At 38.9% G+C, this 18,739-nt stretch overlaps 2 protein-coding genes across 2 annotated transcripts; both read right to left on the reverse strand.

Moving 5' to 3' along the window:
• Positions 1 to 519: 519 nt before the first annotated feature.
• Positions 520 to 8,696, reverse strand: LRRC66 (leucine rich repeat containing 66). The gene is made up of 4 exons (XM_059817813.1): positions 8,201 to 8,696; positions 5,598 to 5,767; positions 4,717 to 5,047; positions 520 to 3,297 (listed from the first exon to the last, which is right to left on the reverse strand). The coding sequence occupies exons 1-4, from the start codon at positions 8,694 to 8,696 to the stop codon at positions 599 to 601; spliced, it is 3,696 nt and encodes a 1,231-aa protein (XP_059673796.1). The 3' UTR covers positions 520 to 598.
• Positions 8,697 to 9,192: 496 nt separating this feature from the next.
• Positions 9,193 to 18,557, reverse strand: SGCB (sarcoglycan beta). Its single transcript, XM_059817694.1, has 6 exons — positions 18,525 to 18,557; positions 16,077 to 16,286; positions 14,598 to 14,783; positions 14,294 to 14,485; positions 12,949 to 13,080; positions 9,193 to 12,085 (listed from the first exon to the last, which is right to left on the reverse strand). The coding sequence occupies exons 1-6, from the start codon at positions 18,546 to 18,548 to the stop codon at positions 11,882 to 11,884; spliced, it is 948 nt and encodes a 315-aa protein (XP_059673677.1). The 5' UTR covers positions 18,549 to 18,557; the 3' UTR covers positions 9,193 to 11,881.
• Positions 18,558 to 18,739: the final 182 nt, after the last annotated feature.

Here is an 18,739-nt window from a genome sequence, read left to right on the forward strand (position 1 = left end):
CTATTTCACTGTATAGGGTGAGTCCCACAGGAAACCACAAGAACAGTAATAATGTAATGATAATTTCAGCATTATGTTTATTTTAGATAAAGAGAAACAAAACAGTGCGTATCAGAGGCAAATTCTAAGGGAAACTGGTATCATAGTACCAACAATGAGAAAGTAAATATATATTATTATTGTAAGTCAGCAAAAGCTTTATTATCAGTTATAACTACCGAGTAGTTTACTCATTTGTGTATCCTAGAGTTGTTTTTCATAAAATCGATCTTGTTTTTTTTTTACAAGTACCCTTCTAAACAAAAGTCCATGGCTTCTGGCCTGAATTACCCTTTGGAATTAAGGTGTTTTTAAATTGGATGGATCCAGGCTTTATACATCCAATTGTTAAGTCTAGTTCCATAACTTGGATTTCTGAAGTTAAAGGCAGATAGACAGTTGTACTGGGGGGGGGGGGACACACGACGACACGACCCCAAAGCAACCCATGGTATTTAACAGTTATTAAAAGCTACACACTTCATTTTAAGACACAATCATTTTTGCACCTACTATATGACATGAACACTGTGGGACCTTAGTGTTACACTTTTGTGTCTCAACTATTGAAGTTTGTTCTCCTGCTTTGCACAACATTAGCAAATCCATCAAATGCTCTTTTCTTCTTAACAAAAAACTGTCCCTGTCCTAAATTGGTCTGACTTTTTTGACTGAGTTTTTCACTGGAATTTTGGAGGTTGACAGCTGTTGCAGAATTGTTCTCCAGTCCTGTCAAAGTGTCATCCTTCGTCCTGCTGGAATCAGTGCTTTTGGAGATTATATTTCCTGTAGTCTTTTGTGGGAATGAATGTGAACTGTTTTGTGTGCTTTCATTGAAGAAGCCTTGTGGGACTGAGAAGGAACATGCATCCTCATCACTCTGATCCAGTTGGAAATGATCTTCTGTGTTGAAGAGTGATTGTGTTTTCCCAGAAGAGTGAAGATGCAGCAAATTTGCCGCAAGATTGCAAGACTCTCTTTCTTCGGGCAGACTGCAGTTGCTGGTATCCTGTAATTCTGTGTAACCATCACAGTCTTTCCCATTAAAATCTCTTTGTGTTTTATCTGCACGAGCCTTAGTTGTGCTCACCTGCTCCCCCTGTGGTAGCAAGTCTTCTTTCTCTATAATAACTGTAAAATGTTTTTCAGCTGTGTGTTCAGGTAGAGATTGAAGAGATGATTTGTTGCTGGAATGCAGTAGTGATGTTTTTTTAACAATGTCATTGAAACCAATATCAACGGGAGCAAAAATAAAATCATGGTCCTCGGATGTACTCGTGTTTCTTCTTAATGTAATGTCCCCTTCACCGTGATTCTTTTCAGAGTTCCTACCTCTGTGCTCGTCTGTACTTCCCTCTGGTGCATTTTCTTCTTGTTCAGAGGGACTGAAGCTGAGGGAATGCTGTGGTTCAATGGGAAACTGATAAAGCTGCAGTTCAGCCTCTTCATGAGGGTTCTCTGTCTCTGTGTCATACGTGGGAGAATGTTTTAACAAAAGTAATGTATTGCCAAAATCTATGCTTTGCTTGTGGAGAGAATCAGAAATAGAGTTTTGTACTGTTGACTCTGCATTAGTAAAATAATCAAATGTATCAGGAACTTCTTGACTTGAAGAACTAATTGTGTCTGAATCTGACACGCTTACATGGTCACTGCATTTATCGGCATAAGGTGATGCTGTTTGAGGCATGATGGTATCTGATCCATAATTAATAGTGGTTTCAAAATACGCACTGTTCTCGTCTTTATTTTTCCCAGTACCCTGAAGTTCAACAGCAATGTTTGGAGACTCTGGCAGCGTTGAGAACTTCCCAGTTCCACTGTTCGTTTTAGCTTCCTCTAGTGATGACTGATGGACTGGCAGGTTGTCACTAACATCAGGTTGTTCCAGTTCAAAGTCTGCTACAGAACTACAGTCACTCATTGTGAATGGAGTCCCTTCATCTGAAGAACTATCGCCAAATATATCTGCTGAAGCATCATTTGTACGTTCTGTTTTACAGTCGTACTCTGTAAGAGGACAGTTTTCTCTCGTTTGGTAGACACTTAAATTCTCAGTATTTGTATGTCTCTTGCAGCTACCGGGTAAAATAAAGTCTCCCACATCACTGGTTATATTTATGTTGTCATTTAGACCAAGTTGTTCATCACAGCTTTGCCTTCCAGGCATAAATTTTGTAGTGCTCATGGGTTCATTATGTAAAACGATGCCTTTTCTTTCAGGAGACTCTGGTACAGCCTTTGTGATTTCAGACTGCAGCAGACCAGAGTTGTTGCTTACCTTGCCGTTCCGAGAATCTTGTGCAACTGTATGTGTTTGTATTCTGGAAAATGGAAAGCCAGTTTCTCCCATGAAGGATAAATCTGAACCTGAAGAGTCAGTGTGATTTGAGTGAGAGTCAGCATTCAATCTCCTGGGCATGGGAGGGAACCTGCTCTTCTCTGAGTCTTCATTATTTGCATATTTTGAATCTTTCCATAATGAAATGTCATTACTCATTAATTTTCTTGGTGTTACTTCATTGCTGTTCTTGTAATCTATCCTTACAGAAAATAGTCCATTATCATCAACATTTATATTTTCTTTATTGCTGATACTAGTTTTGATGTCTGAAACTACTGTTTTTTTCTTCGCATTGATGTCATTATTGCATTGTTTCTGGTGCTCTTCTTCAGTATTTGGTGCATGTACACTGCTACCAATGACATTTTCATGCAAAGTAGAAGTTTCTGTAGGAAAAATGCATGTGTTTCTTGAAGAATTCTCATCACAAATGAATAAATTATGCTGCGTATTTGTTGGTTTGCTTGCAGAGGACTCTCTGCTCAAGGTTTCATCTGAAAAAGCTTGATTAGAGTAAGTATGTTCTGAACCTGAATTTTTGTTCCTGCACACGAGTCTCCACAGGCTCACAAGGTAGGGTCTAGCAAAAGCACCCAGACAAAAAGCACAAACAAACGTAATGAGCACTGAGAGGCAGACAGCCAACGCAAAGTCTTGCTCTGTTCTTCCCTGTCTAAAAACAGCGTTAGTGTCCCGGGCTTTTCTAACCAAAAATGTTGAAACCCTTTCTTTCACCTGTATATTGTAGATGAGGTATTTCTTCTTTGTTGTATTAAAAATACACAAATATAACCCTTCAGCAGTTTTCTTAGCATTGTATATCACTAAATTATTCATTTTATCCAGTGTCATATGAGGAAGACTCTTATCTTTTGAAATTCTGCCTTTAGGTGTCCACCAAGAGACTCCATTACCTGAAATAAAAGAAAATACAAACTAAATCTTTCTTAAAGGTATAGGATAGTTGGTTTGCAGGGTCAAGTTCTTTCTATAAGAACATACTCTGACCTATCTTTGATAATTTTAACTATTTATTATAAATTCAATTTTATCCATCCAGAGCCATTTTACATGGTACCAAGTATCTGTTAAACCATCATATGTTTCCCCCCCACATTTAAAACACAGTACGTATGGGGTCTTAATAGCAGACTTTACAAGAAAAATGGCATGACTGAGGGAGGAGGTCACTGAAATTATCTCAGTATGTTCTGGGTCATACTAAAAACATATGCTGATTTCTCTCCTGGAAGATCCATATTCATAGCCAGCCGTTCTCCAGCGTGGCCATGGTCACTGTGTGCAGCTATGAGATAAAACATCACTAGTTAACTGTCAACGTTTCAATCACTGTGATTTTCCTGTAGTTACTGCTTTGACTGCAGCAAAAAGGTTTGAACACTAAGGATATTTGTATCTACCGAGCAATTGTTCCAAACTTTATTGTAGGCCATGGCTGGTTGTTGGCTTTTGGAATATGTTTCAAGGTTGTGTGTACACCCTTGCCTTTGGATCTGCTTGCATTCCCAGTTGAGTTTTGGTGGAATCCCGTGTGCTGATTTTAATCCCATGATCAGAGTTTCCGTGACTTTCCTTGTTAATGGACAAAGCAGGTGGCATTTCTGATAGACACTATTTTAATTTGGGGATAAGGTGTTCAAGGGGAAAGCTGTACCACCTCAAAGCACTACTAGCCCATTAGAGTTAAACCATTTTGCCTTCTAGCACATGACAAATACACCTTCTACTCTAAGTTTGGTCTTAGTTTTCCTTCTGCATGGGAAGTCTTAGCTCTGTAGATTTTGTCACTTTTACTTCAAGTGCTCTGTATTAATTGTAAATGCTGAATTCATTTTGTAAGTGAACTGTGTGCTACAGTAGCTGTACTTTTCTAAAAGAAATAGAAATTCTTTCCCTTGCAAATAAGCTTTCATTTCATTTTGCTATAACTGAATACTAGAAACACTATTGTATCCTTCTCAGTTTTCTACATGCCCCAGAAGTGCCACCCCACTATTCCGTCCTTTGTTTGCATTCCAAAATTAACTGATAAATTTGCAATGTACTACTTATTGAAATCTATTTGTGTATAATTTGGCATCACTTATTAGTTTAATGTAAGGAAGGAGATGAAGACTTTTTTTGGGAAACGTGACTTTCAAATATTCTAACCAGTATACTACTTTCTAATGAAGTAATTTGCATGTTAAATTGTTGTTCAGTTATTTTTAAACAGTATCTTTAGAAATCCACTTTTTAAACCAGATTTCTCTGATCGTTCCGCATGCATTTGGATTTTAGCAGCATATGGATAGAGTCCCTGTTTTACAAACCCCTTGTGTTGTCCGAGTCACAGTTTAGCACCGATGTCCTCCCTGTTGGGATTACAGCCCTCTTGAGCAAAACACTGTCGCTGCAGTTTAAATGGAAACTTGAAAGATACAGCAGAGGTTTCTGTGAGTTGCTGGCAGATTTATTGTATGAAATACTCCATTTTTTCTTCATGGAGTCAAAAAGAAAATGAAATAAATGTTTGAAAGCATTTAGTCTGCAGTTAAATATCCAGGCATTATTTGACAAACCCACTTCAAGTCGAAAGAAGTTCAAACTGATTAATATCTGTGGTAAAGGGGTTGTCAGAGCATTTTCACGGAGATCCACGACCTATTTGGAAATAATTCAGAATTAATTTGATAAGCCTTACAATGGAATCCTAATTGCAATATCAACAATAACATTTATTTTAGTATACAAGCACTTTTGCAGTTACAGGAACAATACATCTGGTTAGGATTTAAAGAATATTGTTCTAAGCTTTTTAATTTAAATGAAAAGTTTAAATTGTGGTATCTTTAGAATTCTCCTGTTGTAGACTACCTCTGTGTGAATGGGAAGCCACAGGACTCTCCCCATGGAAGGGATGGTAGTAGAAAAGGAGGTGTGTGTGTGTTTAAGCCAGTTATGGATTGGTTTGTGGCATAGATAAATGGTGACCTTATGGTTATATTTTGTATATTTACAAGTGTATGTGTTTTCCTATATATGAAAAGCAAATATATTAAAATAATAATTATTTTCACCATTTGCTTTAGTTTTTATAATTGTATACTAATTTAATAATCAAAGACCAGTATAATCATGCTGAATAGATAACTAATATCTTTAATGGTGATCAACACAAAACATTGAAACAGTTGTAATATTGCTTTACAACCTGTAATTTGCTGAGGTCCCTGAAGGTGTCTGGATGAATTTTAGTTATCTTGTTGTTTTGCAAGTCGATGACCTTCAGCTGTGAACAGTTTTGAAAATCATTCACATCAATCTGTCGTATGCCATTGGATGACAAATGGACAGTTTGTAAGGATTGCAGCAGGCCTAGTCCTAGGAAGAACAAAACTATGTTACATTTCATGTTCTTGTTTTCCCAATTGCATCAAGTGGCTTTATAAAGTTCTTTGCAACAAAATTCCTTCCATTCCTGTCTATTGCAGTGAGTGGCTGCAGGCTTTGAGTTATCATGCCTTTCCTATTCAGTGGTTGTCCCATTCTGAAAGTGGCATAGCATCAACATCAGGCACATTAATACATTCACAATCAGTGTATGTTTTAAAAATTCACATCTCTATAAAAGCGGTAACATTCCTTTGTGCTATCAAAATTATTCCGACTGTGATCTCAGTACTTTGAGCATGCTTCTCCGGAGAACTGGAAGTCGGAAAGGGGGAGTGTAAAAAGGGTGGAATATACTCAGTTTATAAAATCCAAATATGTTAATTGTAAATAAAAGATGGAGATGCAAAAGGTGATACAATATCTTCTATTTATTGCCATCTGCAAGTTCACAGGAGTTTTTCGTATGTGGAATTATTTGAACCATATTCATAGAATGTAAACCTGACTGAAAACAAAACCATGTTGCTGCTTATGCCTGTCTGCCTGTGAGTTATCAAGCATGACAGTATATTCTTCAGCATATCCTAGTTACGACAGCATCTGTCTTGCATAAGTAGCCCTTTTGAATGCTGGAGATGATACCTCATTTTTCTTAGGTGCTGTGCAGGCAGCCCCCAAAGCTCCAGCCCACAAGTTCCAGTGGGAAGGCAGGCGCTTGAACACTCACCATCACCACAGTTGTAACACCTGAATGTCACTCTAAAGTGATTTTTGATCATACAGCATTGTTGAGAAGCTACAGGTTCTACTTAAAAATATTGCCCTTGGTGTCATCTGGTTTACTGGAAATCTCTTATTCCAGCCTGCTGTTCTGTTTGCCGAGTAACTGATCTTTGGGTTTATTGTGAAAAGCAGAGTGAATGATTCATTCCTGCTGTAAAACTAGAAGTAGCTGATAGGAAAGGCATTCAGAAGTTCTGGCGGTTCATCAATTCTTCCTTGCACCTGCATGAAGAATTGTAGTTTGGATGCTTCCCTGAAGCTAAATTTGTGCCAAAAATACACAGTGGTAAGGCAGCAGTGGGCAGCTGCCTGACACCTGGGGTGGCAGTTGTGAGAAGAGTTTCTCTGTGACCAAACCCCCTGCTTTACAACTTCAATTTGTGTTTTCTTACCAGAGCTTAAAAACTAGTATGTTAGTGAAGTATTTTGGAGGAGGAAAATAAAGTTCTGAACATGTATTTAAATGAATATGGGATTTAAGTATAACTGGAAGTACAGTGGTACAATGCACAGCAATTTGACTTTTAACATCTAAAAATTGAGTCTCTTACAGAAAAGGGTTGATCCATCTGACCCACTGAGGCATCCTATAATGTGTAGTTATATTTCTTTATCAAAACAAATCAAATCTGCATCAATGTATTTTATAATGTAAGCTTTTCTACACTGTCTATATGGGAACTTTACAAATACTACAAAATAATTAAGTGAAATTTTTCCTGCATGCCAGAGAATTATTTAGTATCAAAAAAGGAGAAAAATAGAACTTCAAGGACCCAGTAGGTGCAAAATTATTCCCTTTGTCTGACTTCGTGAGATAAGTGGGTTTTTGGTTTGCCCCCCTGCACCACCCCCCCCCCCTCAGTATTTTCAAAATTAGAGCTATTATTTTCAAATCTAGAGCTGATGAATCAGAGATAACTAAATTCAGCAAACAATATATAGGGTAGTGTTGCTCATACTGCAGCTTCTGCTTCATTTAAACACTGTTTTGACAGTGTGAACCATCTGTTTATGAGGATAGAGGCTGTCATAAAGGCCACGATGCCTAGCATAGTTCAGTGACTAGCAAACACTTTCTAAGTCTATTGAAACCTTACAGCCCTCTCTTGTTACTAGAAAGTGTCACTTTGGTTGGGTGTCAGACGGCATAGAGCAAAATTGTTTTGACTGAACAAAATGTATTTTCCTGTCTGCTTGAAATACTGAAATTGGAGCAAGTTTTATTTAAAAGAGTATTGACTTTCTTCTGAAGAGTAATATGAAATTCATCATCCATAATTTTCTTGATGTTAAGGTTCATGACTGGGTTGTGGAGGCTGGTGGTTTTCCAAAGATCCTTACTTCCCTTTTTATACAACAAGGAAAAATACGGCTCAGGCTCTCAGAGGATAAATTTGGTTCTGTTTGACTGACATTAATGCATTGCGATTGCAAAGACTGTATAAGAAAACCCAACCTAACCCGAAACAACCCATTTGCTTCAGTCTCTCTATTTGCACGCAGGTAGAACTCTCCCTCACCCTAAGCATAACTAAATGAGACAGTTGCATTCTGAATTCAGTAAGATGTACCGAATCGTATCCAAAACCAACTTACCCCTTGGGACGGAGGTCCTTAAAGATTTTGAAAGCTTACCTCTTGGAACTGTATTAAGATTATTTCTTTCAACTGACAATACTTTCAAAGCAGGCAGGAGATGACAGTCTTTTCCATACTTTTTACACCCATGTGCAGGCATAGGTAAGTCTATTGTGAGGGTATGGATGGTATTACCATTGAGGTTTAGAGTTTCTAAAACAGGTAAATTTCTACAAGCAGTTAAGGAGAGTTCAGAAATCAGATTGTTACTGAGATTCAGGTGTTTTAGCATCCATTCTTCATTTCTTCCATCAGTGCACAGAAAAGTTTCAATATTATTGTAACTAAAATCAGCCGTTATTGCTGCTCGTGATATATCTTCTGGAACAGTAGATATTCCAGTAAAAGAACAATCCAGTAAGAACTCCCCATCCCACCAGCAGTCTGAATGGTGATGTGTATCAAGAAGAATCTGCTGTGACTTGGTTCCCACTGATCCAGGAAGGTTAAAGTAAAGGACCACAGCTATGACACTCAAGTGGAGGTTATCCATGGTACCTATATGTAAAATGTAAAATTATGGGAAGTTCAGCATAACAAGAGTTAAATAGAAAGCGGAAATACTTTGCATTAAAAAAAATCAACACTAAACAAATACCCAAAGCATTACCAATGTTCTGCCTTAAACATTCAGTTTTAGAGTCTTAGGTATGTTTAAAAACAAACATTGATAAACTGGTAACCTTCCCCCTCCCTCCACCTGTCCCAAAAAACATCCGAACCTTTTCTTTCTTTTCCAGCCCTTCGGTCAAGAAACACAGCTTCTCAGGAACTCGTGAACCAACAATAGTGGAGACTTTTGAACTCTACTTCAGGTATCATACACAATTACCACTGAGCAAAGTCCACCAGATACAATCCATGACGAACAGATGTGGAATGATTTTCATACTTACAGTTAATAAAATGCTAGTTTCCCTGTCAATAACACAACAATGTATTTTTAATGAAAAGCTATATTCTTACAAATAACACTTCTGAACCACAGCTGCATGTTAGAATTTATTGTTTCATTTCAAAACAAAGATTAGAAATGCAATTGTCTTTCACCTATTGAAACAACCACCAACTTTACATATGCTGAGAACTCTTCACATGCAAGTTGTTTCAATGTAGCCAGTATGGTATTTTTACACAGAAGCATGTAGAATGTACTTTAAACACACAGAATCTAAGTGCATCTATGGGATTGAAATAAATAATGTGCCATACAATGTTTTAAATACGTATAGAAAAATGTACCTTAGGCAGTTAGAAGATAAACAAAAAATAAATGTGCAACACAGGGCATGTGTGGTGCCCACAGTTCTCAAACTGTGTAGTGAAGGCAACAAAATATATTAATGATACATAAACAGTGGCTAACAAATTGATAATTTGTTTCATTTGGTATTTGTATGATGGGTTTTGCTACATTTTGACAAAAAATCCACACTTCAAAACCAATTCTCCAGACTATGATTTAAGAGTACCTTTGTGACACACCTTTCAGCAATGTTGCATACAGTATTTTAAACAGAACTCTTGATAATTACAAGAATCCAAAACTAGCATATAGGCATGTCAGTATTAACCAGAGAAAGCTTTAAGATGCTCCTTGTGTGTAATCTACTTGACCGTCATTTTCAAGATGTATTTCAGCTTCAAGGATGCTGCTGCTTATATTTTTATACCTATGTGTGTGTTTATATATATATATAAACATAAAGTGACAAACTTCCGCTAGCATGAGTGAAAATTCTAAAAATGTTATCATTTATTTCCTCCTCTTAATTGTAACAGATACTAATTGGGGCACTACTTAGCAGCAAAGATGTGTGCATGTTTTCAGCAGAATGTGTGTTGAAGTGGTTAATAAATATTAACTAATGAAACTATGAAGTTCATGAAGGCAGCATGCAAAATGTTAGTATTTTCCCCTAATCTTTAATGTCAGCAATTCAATGGCTTTTACTACATTTTATTCTGTTTATTCCGTTTTTGTCAGAACAGCTCCACTGCTGTCCACCCCCCCGACCCCCAACAACTACTGAGCATCAAAACCTGGCTTTGCCTTACTGCAATGAAGGAAACGTGACCCCTCTGACCTCCCCTGAGGCGTAATGCCTGACCTAAGGATCTCCCTCTAGAAATCACTTCCACCCATACACATCCTGCATGAGGACTTAACTGACTTCTAGTAACTACGGCAACTGGGACCTTAGATACGAAGTTCTTGTTGCAGCCGGAGCTGCTTCGTATTTTGTGGAATTCTGTGTACTGTGAGAGGTATAAAACAAGGGTAGATAGTTTATCTTCCCATAACAAATGACCAGTTCTGAAGTTAATGTGTAACATTTGCACAACTTTTAGGAAGAGAAGTGTGTGCTTATCTAGAAACACTTGTCAAAAATCTACTTGCAAAGTCACCTTTGCAGCCTCCGCTATTAAGGTTACTTGATGCTAATGCAAAACAAAACTATTTTAAATGGAAGAAAATACATGGGGAAGGAGAAGTGGGAAACTTATAATGAGCTGGTCTACTTTTAGTACAGAATACCTTACCTCTGCAAAAGCAGTTACAAGGCTATAATAGTTTCTATAAGGTCCCAGTTTACCATAGATACAGTTTCACTGTTGACAAATTCAGATACACATGTATTTACTCTGCTGTCATAGGATTGGATACCATCACCTTTAGAATTACAGACCTGCAGTTTAACTTCAGAATTTAATTCTGAGGTTCTCAGTAATGCGTCAGTACTGACATTTATGGGGAAAAAGAGATCTGATCTCAGACACTGCTGCTTACAGTCGTACTTCAGACTATTACCTGTTGAATAATACACTGTTCACATTAAAGCACCTGGGAAAATACTTTTTTTGGGTAGTGAGCAAGTTATAAGTATGTCTTTAAAAATGTACTTCTAATATAAATGCATTTCATAAATACTCCACATAAATTAAGCACCTGTAGAATCCCTAAACTGCACAGATAGAATGGGAGCTCCAGCAACACTTCAATAATCGCAAGACTATTTCAAAATTGAAGTTACATTTCCACACTTGATATTAATTTGCAAATATTATTTGTGCTAGCATATTTTCTTCTTTAACTACATGAGAATATATAGCAGAAATAATGCAATATTTTTAAGTGAATCTGCCATTACCGCTCTCTTGGTACACATATGGCAAACCACACGATTTTAGGGGAAATCATTGTAACAACCTTTGGCAAGAAATTCAGAGAAGACAAAAATTTGCTGCTTCAGCCATCCCACGCAAATCCACTTCCAACAACAAATCAACATTCCTGTTGAAGTACTTCAGTTCGCAGTTGTGTTCTCAGCAGCCCTCAAGGTCTTGGCATGTAGGACAAAAACCTCCTTTAAAGGCAACTGAAGGTAGTCAAGATTGTTGCTAAGATCACAGTCTCTTAAATATATTCTATTGATCCCAATTCAGGAAGGTACTTCAGTATGCATGTAGACTGAAAGCTTACTAAATCAGTGCCACTGTTAGGGCTAACAGGATGATGACATAATACTGCTGAACGTAACAGCCTTCGCTTAAAAATACTATGTAATAAATGTTAGTATAAACTGCTGTAAAAACAGAAATCCTTGAAGGCATGCAATTACTTCATACAAATATATGTAAACACAAAAGAGAACTCTCCTGGTAGTGGTTTGTGTTTCAGTGCGTGGCTCCACATGGATTGACAGAAGTCTGACAACCCATGTTATAACCTGTCACCTGAACCTTGAACAGTGTCCCATCCGCACACATACAGAGCTTGAAACGCAGCCAGTTGCCGTTATTAAACTGTTCCCCGTAAGAAGAACTTGGCAGTCGCGATGGGCTGACCATCACAGTTCCATTCAGGATAATACTGTTTTCCTATTAAGAAGGAGAAAAAAAAAGTATGTCTAATTTAAACAAGGCAGGTTGTTTTTGAAATGGACAAGCTGGTTTAATGAATCAATGACATCTTTAGGATGGCTGTAGAAATCAAGAGAATAAAAAAAGTACGTATGACAAGGTTTTATTTTTTAATTAAATCTGCAAGTAATGTTGATGAATTTCTCAATTATAGCCAGCAATGTACTTTGCTATTCCAGAGGTAGATCGATATTGAGAGAGACAGCAGTAGTGTGGCTTTTCACTTGACAGACCTATTAGCAAATGCAGTGTATCTAAAAATATGTACATGAAATGGGAATCAGTGTTTGAATTCATACATGAAATTAATTCACACATTAAATAAAAGTAATGTATCTCTATTTTTTATCCTCCTTTAACCTTTTCCATCACTCTATATGCTTTGCAATCTTAACAATGTCCAAAAATCTTAAAGGAATACTGGTGAGTCTTGCTGCGGCAGCACAGAGGGTAGTGCTCCTAACTGTATGCTCTGCTCCTCTGTCAAAAGTTGCTGTTCCCAGTAAAACCTCCAGAAGAGAAGATTAATTCCCTTTGCTATTTGTTTCAGTGCAGAGGCCAATAGCTTAGCTTTAACTGCATTGTGGATTTTTAGTGTCTTAATAGTAGTAAATCATTGTTACCTGAAAACTATTGAACTGCTAATTAACAGCAAAGTAATAATCCACCTTTTAAAAACCTTACTAAATACCCTGACTACATTAAACTTTTATGCATTACTACTTTATATAAAATTTGAATCCATATAAAGCTACATCAGTTTATTATCAACCTGAATTTGAAACTAAGCTGTTCAAAACCCACGGATTTGAAATACTTACTGCTTTAAGTTCCATGTTACCCCCCATTCGAAACTCAATGGTCTTGCCTGTGATGAAAACACCTTCATTTCCACGGACAATAGCACGGCCATCAACCTTTATGTTTAGATCACTAGTTGCATTGCTGGTAATCTAAGAACATAAACAAAAAAAGTGTATTACAGAACAATGAAAATATGCCGCTTGGGTTTGTCTGAGTAACCTTAATTACCATAAAAGTATTGCTAGACAATTTAATAAAAACCTTCAATGCATTTTTTGTCCTTCTGCCATTATGCCTATGAAGCTTCTGCCCATTTCCACATTCACATTTGAAAACAAGGATTACTTAACTTTGGAAGGCATGTAAAATAGTTTATGTTTGCACTTTGTTTCTTTGTGATAAAAATAACAATTCATATGACAATATTATGGGATACACACTTAACACTCGTAGCAAATATAGGCTTCCTGTTAGGAGTGACTATGTAAACTTACTCCTCTGTTTTAATTTGATCTGTTTCTCCTATGTATTTAAAGTTACAGGTTTTTTTTTTTTCTGGAGCATACTATTTAATTGTTAGCCTGCAAAGGAAACACAATGAAAAGCAAACTAAATTCTCTTTTTCATTTGTCCTTAACAGCTCAATGCTTCCTAAGGCACACTCAACCCACTATAAAACCACTGATACTACTCTACTGATATTATACAAAAGAACTAGAGGCTGTACTCTATCTGCAAAGCCGTTATTATAAGTGATGATATGCAAGAAAGAAATTTCAGTTTGACCTTAAGATCAACATTTTAAACGTACACACACTGACATTTAGGTTTTTTAGTTTTCTGATAAAGCATATTTAATGTAGAAACCAACTAAGAACTTGTGTAACCTAGAAGCCATGAACTGACAAAACTCCTATAATGCTGTGATTGTTCTCTACACCTTTACTCAGACTTCTGAAATTCCGATTGTATTAACATTTATCTCCAGTAGAAGGAAAATGATACATGAAGTTCTGGTAATTATTTTTGTTAAGTTCTTACTAGAAACAGAGAAGCTTTTCATAGAAATTTTATTTCTGAAACAGTTATCTAGACACAAACAAATGGATAAATGCTTAATAAAAAGACACACAGGCCTAGCTGGCATGGTATTCCAGATATTACACTCATTTAATGATGTCAGTTTTCATTTCTGTTCTAATTTTTAGGGTGATTTACATTTTCAGAGCTGCATTTTTAGCTATGTTTAGTCAAATTTCTAAATATGCTTGAAAGATAATATTAGTAATCTTTTTTCTTATTCTACAACTATGGCAATTCTGTAATGAGCTTTTACAAAAGAGGTAGTTAAAAGAGACATACCCTCTCTGTAGAGGCCTTTTGTACATTCAAGATTTTAACTCCATTTGGCAGATGAAACTCATGAGTTTCATAGTCCGTGCTGAACAAGGTATTTTGTGTCCGTGGGTCAACAAATTCCATGCCAATATCGCTGGTAATAGAAGTTTTGTCTTTTTCCACACTAAGCTTGGTTGTTCCTTGCTGAAATACAATCTTCAGAAACAAAGTCATTAAGTTGATGGTATTTCAGATATAACGTTTATTAATAACGTGAGTGTAACTCCATAGCATTGCTCACAAGCTTTCAATTCATGATATAACTTACAGGCTGATTATTTCCAGTGATCACCAAATCTTCATTACGTCTGCCTCCTACAGTGCTTTTATATAATGGATGTATAACGCCCATGTCAGAAACTTGTTTAAACCGCAACAAGCCACTCTCATGGAACTCCATACTGTCACAACCATTGGGACCGATTCGAATCACTGCCCAGATAACTAGTGTAATCTGAAAGAGAAACACACATTTTCAAAGATTACTTTGATCGTTTGGATCTTCCCACAACAATTACTGTATTAACGAGATGTTTTATTTGAAAGAATTATTAATGCTAGTGTTTAAGTGAGCTTTAGGTGTGAATTTACTTTAGTCTGTTTAATTCCTACTGGAAAAATCATATCACATTTAATTATAAAAAGCATTTTACACTATTTTTAGACTCATCTGAAATGGTAACTGAAATAATTTTTATATATATAAAATACATATATTTGGAATTAAATCACATCCATAATTAAATCTTTTTCCTGTTTAAGGGTAACCATGGTATCACTAGCTAAACAAATTTCCTGAACAAAGTAGCACAGCTCAGTATATACTTACCCTTGAACTACAAGAAAGCATCTTCACACTGGATGTCCAGTTTATGAAAAATAATTCATTACTTCTCACTGATCAAGCAATAAAAAGGTGGTAGTTACAACAATGAAGGTTTAAAGTGCAGTGGCTGATGAATTCTGAATGCTCATGTGCGGCTCTGTTATTATATGTAAAATGTTCCTGGTGTTAACAGTTTATCCTGAATGTATTTGTACTGCGCTAATAACACTCTGCACATTTGCTGTTACTGAGTTTTGGGAATGGAGAGACACTTTCAAGGTTCCTAATTCTGTGTTGCGTAAACGGTAGGTTCCTTGCTGGGACCATGATAACTGAAATAATTATGAGTGAACTTACAAGATTACTCCATGTAATCTTGCTTAGACTACCAAAGAACAAAAAGAAAGGAAAAAATGAGAAAGGGAACTGGAGTTCTTCAGTATGGAGGAGGCTGAGGGGAGACCTTCTCGCTCTCTACAATTACCTGAAAGGGGGTTGCAGAGAGGTGGGTGTTGGTCTCTTCTCCCAAGTGACTAGCAACAGGACAAGAGGAAATGGCCTCAAGTTGCGCCAGGGGAGGTTCAGGCTGGATATTAGGAAAAATTTCTTTACTGAGAGAGTGGTGAAACACTGGAACAAGCTGCCTAGTGAAGTGGTGGATTCACCATCACTGGAGGCGTTCAAAGAACATGTGGACGAGGCATTGTGGGATATGGTTTAATGGGCATGGTGGTGTTAGTTGATGGTTGGACTTGATGATCTTACAGGTCTTTTCCAACCTTAGTGATTCAGTGATTCTGTGATCTCCTTCAGTACATTTTAAGTCTTTCTCAGCCATACTGGAGTAAGTTTTATTTCTCTAATAAATCGTCAAAATTAAAGACGCCCTAATGTTGCTTACAGCCTAAGTATTGTACTCACGGTAAGATTGATGACAGCCAAAATAAAAAGAAGAACAATCACACAAATGGCCAAGTTGCCTTTCCTGCCACGTAAGCCTGTCTTATGGAGGCGGTCTTCATCAATCGGAATGTATCCTGCTTTAAAGTTACTGTTGTGCTCCTTATTAACGTTCCTGCGTTCCACAGCCTTCTCTCGCATAGACTTCTTCACCGGGCCATTAGAACTTTGCTATAATACAAAACACGGATTAGCTGTTATAAGGCATGTAAATCCACCAGAATGATACACATGTATGTATGCAAAAAATTAGAAATTTGAATTGACTAGTGGAATATATTACATATTGTATTCAATATTATGTTTCAGTCTGCCACTCTGTACTTAGAATACACATTTACAACCACTGCAGTCTCTCGTAACGTTATGACTAAAATTAAAATCCAGATATTTTCAGGCAATATATGTTTTTATATGTAATTTTTATCATGGCAGGTAGGAATTATTCATTACATGGTTGCAGTAAAAAAAATCAGCTGTAAAGAACTTCGTCAAGCTTTTACCTCTTGGGGACAATATGGGACATAATCCTGCAGGTCATTTACCAATACACAGGATTTTAGTTCCCTCCATGCTAATGTGGGATAGACTCTCAATCAATCTATCCAAAAGGAGTGTGGTGGATACAGTTTTAAAGTTACTTTGATAGCACAGGATTTGCATTCAACTTCTATTACTTGCACGCAGCATTAAGAAAAATACTGTAAGACTTCAAACCTGACATGAGGAACTTGTCCAGCCTAGCTTTAATTTAATCATTTGAAGTGACTAGATTGCAAGGGATATCCCTTCAATGTGACTAACATGTAGAGGAAACTCTTGTAGATAGTCATAGAAAAAAACCCCTTTGATGTATTTTCATAACTTTGTCCAGAATTTTTTCCACCTCCCATGAATGGAGCAGGTTGCTACTTGAGGGTTCTGTTCTTCAAAGAAGAGGCTTGATCTTTTGATGGGATTAGGTTTGCTCATCTGAAATGAATGCTGAAGCTGCACCTTAAGCTTACTGCACTTCTATGTGTCTACACTGATACAATGGTTAAAAATGTCTTCTGTTTTCTTCTGTTGCTGAACCAGGAAATGGTATTGAGAAAGGTGCTTGACCTGAACAGGTTTATGGAGGGCTTCCTCAATGACGTTCTGGAAGCCACTATAACCCTGCACAAACTCAGAATTGAAGGGAAAACCGAGAGATCTGTACTCTGGGGAAAAGAAAACAGAAATCTTGTACAACAGGACAGTAAGTATCTTGTCCTGAGGATAGTGTGTTCTTGAAAGGATTTGATGGTGAGATTAAAACTCCAATGTAGTTTTTTCATTAGGTAAGGGCAGCACAACAGAAGACAGCACCAGGACTACAAGAATACGGCAGAAATGGCAATTGCTGGAACAAGTGCTGGAGCATCCATGCAGAACTGGCAGTGCTTCCTGAGGCACCTGAGATGAGGCAGGTACAGGACCCCTCAGCAATGTGGGGCCTCCTACCCACTGCCACCACCGGTGCACATGCACCTACAAGACTCACTCTGATTAAAAGTCCTGTGGAGATGCAGGAGCTCCTGAAAGATGAGCCCTTGAACTGCTCAGTTCTTTTCCCTCCGGCTTCGCGGTGCTGACAGTCCCTGTCCCACTCCTCCGACTGGGTGACAGTGAAATCCCTTCTGACAAATTTAGCTTTCACTCACTCCAGTGTGCGACCTCGGATGCTGAGCCCGAATCTGAGCTTCAGTCTTATTTATACACTGTCGCTGAGCTACCGTACTTGGGCCAGCGTAACAAGACTACTGACGGCGCAGTCCTATAAATACCAACCGCACCGACTAGCTGCTTTCTGCGTCACCAATTAGTGGCAAGCGCCCATTTACGCAAGACAGTTACATTCCTGTGCACAAATGCCAGAGCACTTTATTTCGAAAACAGAGAGTATTTGTCTTTGTCAGTGATTTTACGCCTGCGGGCTGGACGGCGCAGCTCCGGGCTGTAACGCGTCCCGCCCCGACAGCGGGCTCAGGCTGCCTCTCCCCGCCGAGCCGGCTGCCCCCGCAAGGGAAAGGCCGTCCTTCCCGGACAGCACTGGGCACGGGTCGGAAACGCCGTCCAAGCGCCGTTTCTCCCCTCCCCGGTTAGGTGCGGGCGGTGGGGGCCCAGGGGGACCGGGCCGTCCCGCCGCCGCCGCCCCACGCGCCCGCGGCGCCGGAGCGCTCTGGCACCAAACCAGCCTCGGCGACCGCCGCGAAAATGGCGCCCCCGCCCGAGCGCCCCCTCCACAAGCAGCGCCCCTCGGCCGGACCGGCTGCTCAGGCGGCTCGCCGCGGCCCCGCAGGCGGCGGGGCGGGCCTCGCTCCCCCCTCACCCCGGCGGGGACGGCCCCGCCGCCTCCCCGTGCCTGCCTCTCGGCGGGGGACAGACCTGCTCGGAGGCGGCCGCCGCCATCTTCCTCCGCCGCCGCTGCCGGAGAGGCCTGCCGGCGGGGCCTGCCGGCGCCCCCTTGCGGCGCGGGGAGGGAGGCGGTCGTGCACTCCGCCGGGCCGGCCGTGGGGCCACGGGCAGCCGGGGGCGGCCGTCGCGTTACCACAACCGAGGCGCGCGCTGCCTGCGTCGCCGTGGCACCCGCCACCGCGCCG

Source organism: Gavia stellata, chromosome 5, assembly GCF_030936135.1.
Source record: "Gavia stellata isolate bGavSte3 chromosome 5, bGavSte3.hap2, whole genome shotgun sequence".
Classification (NCBI taxonomy): Eukaryota; Metazoa; Chordata; class Aves; order Gaviiformes; family Gaviidae; genus Gavia; species Gavia stellata.

Excerpts from the sequence above, each read along its gene's own strand:
- LRRC66 (XM_059817813.1), bottom strand. The coding sequence starts at position 8,696 with ATGGATAACCTCCACTTGAGTGTCATAGCTGTGGTCCTTTACTTTAAC. Across the intron at positions 5,768-8,200 it reads TCTTAATACAGTTCCAAGAG|GACTAGGCCTGCTGCAATCC; the intron begins GTAAGCTTTCAA and ends TGTTCTTCCTAG. Across the intron at positions 5,048-5,597 it reads GGGACCTCAGCAAATTACAG|GTCGTGGATCTCCGTGAAAA; the intron begins GTTGTAAAGCAA and ends ATTTCCAAATAG.
- SGCB (XM_059817694.1), bottom strand. The coding sequence starts at position 18,548 with ATGGCGGCGGCCGCCTCCGAGCAG. Across the intron at positions 16,287-18,524 it reads CGGCGGCCGCCTCCGAGCAG|CAAAGTTCTAATGGCCCGGT; the intron begins GTCTGTCCCCCG and ends TTTGTATTATAG. Across the intron at positions 14,486-14,597 it reads TCACTGGAAATAATCAGCCT|ATTGTATTTCAGCAAGGAAC; the intron begins GTAAGTTATATC and ends TTGTTTCTGAAG.